The sequence below is a fragment of the Helianthus annuus genome, chromosome 2, assembly GCF_002127325.2.
Source record: "Helianthus annuus cultivar XRQ/B chromosome 2, HanXRQr2.0-SUNRISE, whole genome shotgun sequence".
Classification (NCBI taxonomy): Eukaryota; Viridiplantae; Streptophyta; class Magnoliopsida; order Asterales; family Asteraceae; genus Helianthus; species Helianthus annuus.
The window spans coordinates 123,242,161-123,251,479 of NC_035434.2; the positions used below are offsets into that span (position 1 = coordinate 123,242,161).

Below are 9,319 nucleotides of genomic sequence, written 5' to 3' on the forward strand. Positions count from 1 at the left end.
TAACATACTGGCTTTAGGTGTAGCCCAACTGTTCCAGGTCATTACAAAGCCACTCGACAGGTCCCCGCTTGTGACACACAAATCCTTTCTAACGGTTTTAACATTAAAAGTCGACTTATTTTCTAAGTGCCAACCCCACCCATCTTGACCCATCTTCATTCTGGTGTCTCTCAGCAGTGCCAAAAGCTGCATAAACTCCACCCGTGCCTCTTCGGTTATCGGTTTGTTCTTCCATTGCCAATCCCACACATTCACCTCCCCTATTCTTTTGTAGTTGTCTGCCACCCAATACCATTTGTTTGCTGCCATTATGCACATAATTGGATAGTTCTCCATAAGGCACTTATTCTGAATCCATAAATCAATGACATAGTCTAATTTTCAACATAATGCACATGTGCATATAATTTAATGCAATATAATTTACAATCAACATAATGCACATGTGCATATAATTTAATATAACATCATTTACAGTAAGTATAATGCACATGTGCATATCATTTACAAATTATAATACCTTTAGTCACAAATCGAATGAATTATAACTCTTGAAGTTCTGTATTTGTAGGTGTCGTACCAGTCAAAGTGATGTAGACATAGAGTAAAGAGTCTGAATTTCAAAGCCATGAAGTGTATGTCGACTTACAACAGTTTTAGACATAATTCTGAGACTATCAACGGTATTGACATCAGATGGACCACCAAAGTCAGCATCAGATGTTGTATGAGGATGATATTTAGACAATATACGAGGAGGTTCATCGGATATACGAGGATCACAATATATGAGGAGGTTCATCGGATATACGAGGATCGACATGGGATGAATCAGAAGACGCCATATGCCGCTGTAAACATCGTGCCGACTGCAACCGTCGTGAAATGCATGAACACGACTATCTATATGCCGTGAAAACCACCGTGCACGGCTCTCCGCCGCCGTGAACCGCTGTGAATGCCTCTCATCCGAGTGTGAAGACCATGAACTGGTGCTGGTGAACTACTGAAACCCTAAAATCGAGATAACAATGACATAAGAAAAAAAAAACAGAATGTGTGTGTTTTTTATAAACATAATATAATTACAAAAAGTGTCATGTGTTCACACTGGTTATAACAGGGATGTATTCAATATCAACTTCACCTATCTAATATGGGGTGCCATTGGGCACAGAATGTATAGCAACCGTAATTGTTCCTGAGAAAATAATAAATAAATAAAGGCCAACATGTTGAATAGGTGAATAGTAAAATTGTAACCAAAATGCACATGTGCATTGTCAGATAATATATAATGTCATAAGTTATTTTTCATCATAATGCACATGTGCATAAATTTGTAATGTAACATAAATTATAATATGAATCAATTAACATAATGCACATGTGCATATATTCTTGAGTAATCATTATTTACAACATAATATAACTGTGAACATGTTGCAAACGAGTATATCATTGAACAAATCACAATTTACATAAAATGGACATGGAATACCTTTAGTTTAAAACTGAATGGACTGTAATTGCTGATGTTCTGTATTTGTAGGTGTGGTACCAGTCAAATTAGTGTCAAATGACAACGAGTGTTCAGATAAATTAGCATTGCCAGAGGATAATATAACATTGTCTGATGTTGACACGAAATCAAGTGTCTGTTTTTCAAAGCCATGAAGGGTGTGTCGACTTTCAACTGTTGTAAACACAAGTTTGTTACTTTCACTTGGTTTGACAACAGAAATGGGATTGGCAGCAGATGGGCCACCAAAATCAGCATATGAGAATGATATTCAAAAAATTGTTGGATGATGATCATCATATGCGTTAGGTTCAACACGGGATGAATCAGAAGACACCATATGTAGCCCTAATCAGTATACCGAACGCCTCCACCGTGAAATAGGTGGGAGTGACCGTCTTTTCCTGCCGTAAGACAATCGTACACACCTGTACGCCGCTGTGAACAGCGGGTTCACGCCGTCGTGTCAATGTATCGATGCTTCTGATGCCGATTGTGCTGATGCCGATTGTGGATTGTGCTGCTGATGCCGATTGTGGATCGATTGTGGATTGGGAACATTGTGGATTGGGAACGAGGTGAATTGATGAAACCCTAAAAATAGGGGAACACTTACAGAACCCTAATAAAAATTGAAGGACGCGCGTGTTTTATGATACAGTATAGTATAATTACAAGTTTGCCATGTGTTCACATTGGTTCTCGCGGTTCTCGCAATAAAGGGTGGTTCCTAACGGATCTTTGTCCTATATATATATATATATATATATATATATATATATATCTATACTACTTTAATAAGGATATGTGAAGGACAAGATGGTAATTGAACAAGGTGTTGAAAAAACACTTAATGCACAATGTACAACTGTTAAGGCACAAGAAAACACAAACCCTTTTACCCTTTACAAGGGTATACATCTGCCGTCCATCTATACTACTTTCTCACACGGATCAACATCGGGACCGTCCATTTGACTTCACACGGATCACCATATGCTTTCTCTCTCAATGCTCACACATCTCACAAAACAACATCAGATCTTCTTCTCTCTCTTCTCTCTCTCTTTTCTCTCTTCTCGGCGATCTAGGGTTTCATGAGATCTATCACCAGATCCGTTTGAATCTATCACCAGATCCGTTTGATGAGCAGATCAAGGGTTTCATGAGATGTTCTGGCAAGGGATCCACAGATTTGAACAAGGGATCCGTTTTATCTGGCAAGGGATCCACAGATTTGAACAAGGGATCCGTTTGATGTTCTGATAAGTTGCTTTATCTTTAATCTTGATGTAGATTTGTTAGTAGATATCTTACCATGTTCTTCTGTGATTCTTACTTTTCAGGTGAAGCGGTTGACAGATGTTCGAAGGACGAAATCTGAGGTTTACGAAGGATTTTCTCATGTGTTTTGTGATGAATCGACTCAGGTTAGGTTCTAAATGTTGATTTATCTTTAATCTTGATGTAGATTTGTTAGTAGATATCTTACCATGTTCTTTTGTGATTATTACTTTTCAGGTGAAGCGGTTGACGGATGTTCGAAGGACGAAATCTGAGGTTTACGAAGGAGTTTCGCATGTTTTTTGTGATGAATCGACTCAGGTTAGGTTCTAAATGTTGATTTATCTTTAATCTTGATGTAGATTTGTTAGTAGATGCGGTTATTTCAAATTAGGTTGAAAGTCTTGTGATATTTGAATTTGTATTTTTGGTGATGATAGTTAGATTAATTTCAGATATGACATAGTGAAAGGATAAATTGTTTTTGTAGTTTTGATTTTACTTTGTTCTGTTATATTTTGATCTTTTCCTTCATTTTTGGGACTGATAAGTGTCATGGTTGTGTGATAATTATGATATTTAGGTCATTTAGATATGGAATTGTGAAAAGATAGATTGTTATGTATTTTTGATTTTGGTTTGTTCTGTGGGATGCTCGATGAGCAGATCTAGGGTTTCATGAGATGTATCACCAGCTTTATCTGGCAAGGGATCCACAGATTTGAACAAGGGATCCGTTTGATGTTCTGATAAGTTGCAATGAGTGTTATATATCTTACCATGTTCTTTTGTGATTCTTATCTTTAATCTTGATGTAGATTTGTTAGTAGATGCGGTTATTTCAAATTAGGTTGAAAGTCTTGTGATATTTGAATTTGTATTTTTGGTGATGATAGTTAGATTAATTTCAGATATGACATAGTGAAAGGATAAATTGTTTTTGTAGTTTTGATTTTACTTTGTTCTGTTATATTTTGATCTTTTCCTTCATTTTTGGGACTGATAAGTGTCATGGTTGTGTGATAATTATGATATTTAGGTCATTTAGATATGGAATTGTGAAAAGATAGATTGTTATGTATTTAGATCTAGGGTTTCATGAGATGTATCACAAGCTTTATCTGGCAAGGGATCCACAGATTTGAACAAGGGATCCGTTTGATGTTCTGATAAGTTGCAATGAGTGTTATATATCTTACCATGTTCTTTTGTGATTCTTACTTTTCAGGTGAAGCGGTTGACGGATGTTCGAAGGACGAAATCTGAGGTTTACGAAGGATTTTCGCATGTGTTTTGTGATGAATCGACTCAGGTATGTCACTCGCAACTCGCAAGGAAACCTTTTTTTAGGATCTGAATTTAATTAGTTATACCTTTGGTTAACGACTGTCACGATCACTATTATTACAGAACAAGCTCACTCCGATCTTCTGGCTGCCGGAGAAAGTGTATCTGCTTGGAGAGTCTCGGAATTGGCTTTGGGGACGCTGAACGCTGCTTTATTCGAATCGATGGGGGCTTCATATGCAGAATGTTCCCTCACTTAGTGGTCTCATGCTCACTCAAGTAGAGGTAAAGTAAAGTTTATCATCATTCATCAATTTTCTTTTCTTTTTTGTTTATAATAAAGGTTTTTATATTTGCAACTTGACAAAATGTGATTTATATTAAATTTATTTTAAGTTAATAGTGTACTGGTTATAACTAATATCAAATCTTTACTAATACTTGATTTCTTTTTATGATGGTTGACTTTGCGAGAACTAACGGAGCATTAGTGTCAAGAATGGGCTGAGATTCGAATTCAGTCGGTTTTTCGCTCTTTTTTGGTAATTTCTAAGCCTTGAATATTAATTTTTAACATGCTATGCTACTGAGAGAATATAAACTTGACTATATTCTCTGTTTTTTGATCAGAGGTAAAGTAAAGTTTATCATCATTCATCAATTTTCTTTTCTTTTTTGTTTATAATAAAGGTTTTTATATTTGCAACTTGACAAAATGTGATTTATATTAAATTTATTTTAAGTTAATAGTGTACTGGTTATAACTAATATCAAATCTTTACTAATACTTGATTTCTTTTTATGATGGTTGACTTTGCGAGAACTAACGGAGCATTAGTGTCAAGAATGGGCTGAGATTCGAATTCAGTCGGTTTTTCGCTCTTTTTTGGTAATTTCTAAGCCTTGAATATTAATTTTTAACATGCTATGCTACTGAGAGAATATAAACTTGACTATATTCTCTGTTTTTTGATGTGTTTTGTTATTTTTATGCTTTTTGTTTTTTAACTGATCTTAACCCATTTGACTTATGCTACAGACAAAAAGGGATCAAGATCGGGACCGTCCATTTGACTTCACACGGATCACCATCTGCTTTCTCTCTCAATGCTCACACATCTGACAAAAAGGGATGCCAAAAGCAGGGAAGTACAATCTACAGGAAAAAGCAACACTTTACTTTTGTGTGAAAGACAGCTTGCTTGCTGCAGTCTGTATAATATATCAACACTCTTCCATACACTGTTTGAAAGACATCACTGCTTCCTTCAGTCTCTATAAATAATCCAGAGATATCTACACTCTACTCACACTTTACAAACTCTCAACTACACTCAACTGAAATTGTAAGTTTATCTCAGTTGAATAATCCTACTTTCAAAACATCAACTTAACAACTTCTATTTACTTCGATTTCAGAATATATCAACTCTTTGCATTCGGATCTTGCGTTGTTTCTCGGCTCTCACATCAAGGTTTTAAAATTTTTGTCGGCTTTTCACATCTCCCTCTTGCATTGTTGTAAGTTCTTTCAAATATGACATAGTGAAAGGATAAATTGTTTTTGTAGTTTTGATTTTACTTTGTTCTGTTATATTTTGATATTTTCCTTCATTTTTGGGACTGATATGTGTCATGGTTTTGTGATAATTATGATATTTAGGTCATTTTTGGGGATGATAAGTGTTGTAGTTCAATGAAAATTATGATAGTTAGGTCAATTTTAGATATGGAATAGTGAAAAGATAGATTGTTATGTACTTTTTATTTTAGTTTGTTCTGTGAGATGTTTTGATATATTTTTTCATTTTTCTGGATATTGAAAGGATAAATTGTTTTTGTAGTTTTGATTTTACTTTGTTCTGTTATATTTTGATCTTTTCCTTCATTTTTGGGACTGATAAGTGTCATGTTTTTGTGATAATTATGATATTTAGGTCATTTTTGGGGATGATAAGTGTTGTAGTTCAATGAAAATTATGATAGTTAGGTCAATTTTAGATATGGAATAGTGAAAAGATAAATTGTTATGTACTTTTTATTTTAGTTTGTTCTGTGGGATGTTTTGATATATTTTTTCATTTTTCGGGATAGTGAAAGGATAAATTGTTTTTGTAGTTTTGATTTTACTTTGTTCTGTTATATTTTGATCTTTTCCTTCATTTTTGGGACTGATATGTGTCATGGTTTTGTGATAATTATGATATTTAGGTCATTTTTGGGGATGATAAGTGTTGTAGTTCAATGAAAATTATGATAGTTAGGTCAATTTTAGATATGGAATAGTGAAAAGATAAATTGTTATGTACTTTTTATTTTAGTTTGTTCTGTGGGATGTTTTGATATATTTTTTCATTTTTCGGGATAGTGAAAGGATAAATTGTTTTTGTAGTTTTGATTTTACTGTGTTCTGTTATATTTTGATCTTTTCCTTCATTTTTGGGACTGATATGTGTCATGGTTTTGTGATAATTATGATATTTAGGTTCATTTACTTTGTTCTGTTATATTTTGATCTTTTCCTTCATCATTACAGGAATTTTTTTTAAAACAGTACTGTATTCAAAACAAAATAAAACGCCGTATTCACAAAACAATACTGTATTCGCAAAGCTGTATTCAAAACAATACTGTATTCAAAACAATACTGTATTCAAAACAATACTGTATTCAAAACAATACTGTATTTAAAACAATATTGTATTCACAAAGCTGATTGTTATAGTTATTATGTGTATGTGTAAATTATAGTAAATTGTTTTTGTAGTTTTGATTTTACTTTGTTCTGTTATATTTTGATCTTTTCCTTCATTTTTGGGACTGATATGTGTCATGGTTTTGTGATAATTATGATCTTTTCATTCATTTACTTTGTTCTGTTATATTTTGATCTTTTCCTTCATCATTACAGGAATTTTTTTTAAAACAATACTGTATTCAAAACAAAATAAAACGCCGTATTCACAAAACAATACTGTATTCACAAAGCTGTATTCAAAACAATCCTGTATTCAAAACAATACTGTATTCAAAACAATACTGTGTTCAAAACAATACTGTATTCAAAACAATACTGTATTTAAAACAATACTGTATTCACAAAGCTGATTGTTATAGTAATTATGTGTATTTTTCAGTTTACAAATCACTCCAAACACATATCAATTGAGAGGTATGGGCGGTGGTTATCCAATTCCCGTTGAATCACTAGGATCAACAAACCATTTAAACCTTCCTGATTCAAACCCTCTAACTTCAAACCCACCTCCGGTGTCAACCCCACCTCCGGTTTTAACCCCACCTTCGGTTTCAACCCCACCTCCATTGGCAAACCCTGAATATGATGATCCATTTGGTTGGACGGATGAAGAGTTGAATTGGGCGTATGACTATACCTTCGCTCAACTACAATTTGGTGGACTACAAATTGAGGGGTGCCATCGTCCGGTGCCAAACACTCCTATACTTCCTATGCATCCTCCACCTTCAAACCCCCCTTATGTGGAAAACTACAGTCAAACACAAGAACTACCGACCTGGGCTGAAGGGTACGAAACTGACCCTGGGGCGGTTTACGAACCACCATTGGATGAAAAAATGGTTTGGGAACCTTAGAACAACTTTTATGATGACTGTAGTTTTTTTTTCTCGAATTAGTTTGAATCTTAATTATGTAACTTTTAATTATGTATTAATTTAAATTTAAATTTGTTGCTGTTTAATTTTAATCATGTTTTAGTTTAAATTTTATTTCTGGAGTTTTTATTTTTTTAGTTAACTAATATTGAACACTTAATAGGATATGTCTGATCATTTTTCCGTTGAAGAATTTTCATCATTGACAAATGATAGAGCATGGTATAATATAATCTTTGTTAAGGTGGAGTTTATTTGGCATGACGTCGATGGAAAGAGATTAGTGGTTATATTTCTTGATCAACACGTAAGAACATTATTTTAATTTACTTTGTGTTATATAAGCGTTTTTCCACCACTAAATTTCTTTTCATTTTAGAGACAAAAAATTGTTGCGTTCGTCCCACAAAATTTGATACACAAATATAATGACGCGTCATTGATGGGTGGTTTTTTTTCGTTGAATCATTTCCAAATTGAGAATCTCAACTATCTTGAGTGCCCAAAGTACCAGAATTACGTGTTAGTTTGGTCCGAGAAGAAAATTGTCATCAACGAATATACAAAGCTTTCTTCACTTACGCTTACGATTCCAAGGGGTGCTTCTTTATATCCATTGGTCCCTTCCATTATAGAATTGAAGCATGACAGGAGACCTCAAATGGATATTGTTGGTACATATTAATTCTCTATCTATAATTTTTATTAAATATATAAAACTTTATATATGGTCTATACGATTTAACTGATTTGGTTTTAGATGTGGTTGGGAGAATAATAGAAGGCAAACGTGATCGATGTTGTTTTGAACTTTCTCTTCAAGATAAGACGTACGTTATTATTTATTATTAACATATTACAAACATAATATTTACGTTATATGTAAGAAAATATTATTATTAGAAGAACTTTAACCCAAAATCGTAATATACAGTGGTCACACAATACAATTGTTTTTGTCTGCCCTGAAGCCTTCCGATGTTATACGTTCCATTCGAGCCGTGCAACAAAGGTCCATCATATATGTATCACGTCTCAAGTTGGTTCATCTACCAGATAGTATGTTATGCTTTACACATGAACATTCTAATAATTAGTTAGATCTAATGGCTCATGTAGTTTAATAAAAGTTATATTTTATTTGTTATTTCAGTTAATATTTTGAAGTCTACGGAGTTGAGTACGATTACGTACGAACCGGATATGGTCGAGGCACGGGATATGTAAATTATGGATCGTTATCCAATTTGTGTTTAAGTTAGAAACATTTGGTGTTGTTATTTGTTTAGTTGTTGAATATTAAAGTCTCTCTTGGTGTTTCGTGTTTTGCTTTTTGTTTCCCTCATATTGATGTAATTGTAGAAGTATTTATAATCTATCACCAAGGTATAATCTTCTTAGATTGGACAACTAAATAATCATTATCTGTATTAAACGAAGGTATAACCATGGCTGACCTTCCTACTCATACAATCGTGTTTGAGATATTAACGAGGCTGCCAGCAAAGGATGTAGGTCGTTCTAAGAGTGTATGTAAGCAATGGTATGCGTTATTGTCAACACAAGATTTCGTAAAGATACATTGTGCTC

General features: G+C 33.7%; 1 protein-coding gene and 1 long non-coding RNA gene across 2 annotated transcripts; both read left to right on the forward strand.

Moving 5' to 3' along the window:
- The first annotated feature begins 4,826 nt into the window (after positions 1 to 4,826).
- Positions 4,827 to 5,669, forward strand: LOC110905658. The gene is made up of 3 exons (XR_002573320.2): positions 4,827 to 4,982; positions 5,133 to 5,439; positions 5,513 to 5,669. It is a non-coding gene; the product is annotated as an uncharacterized LOC110905658 (long non-coding RNA).
- Positions 5,670 to 7,889: 2,220 nt separating this feature from the next.
- LOC110905665 lies at positions 7,890 to 9,069 on the forward strand. Its single transcript, XM_035983152.1, has 4 exons — positions 7,890 to 8,036; positions 8,109 to 8,403; positions 8,490 to 8,559; positions 8,664 to 9,069. The coding sequence occupies exons 1-4, from the start codon at positions 7,896 to 7,898 to the stop codon at positions 8,824 to 8,826; spliced, it is 669 nt and encodes a 222-aa protein (XP_035839045.1). The 5' UTR covers positions 7,890 to 7,895; the 3' UTR covers positions 8,827 to 9,069.
- The last annotated feature ends 250 nt before the right edge of the window (positions 9,070 to 9,319 follow it).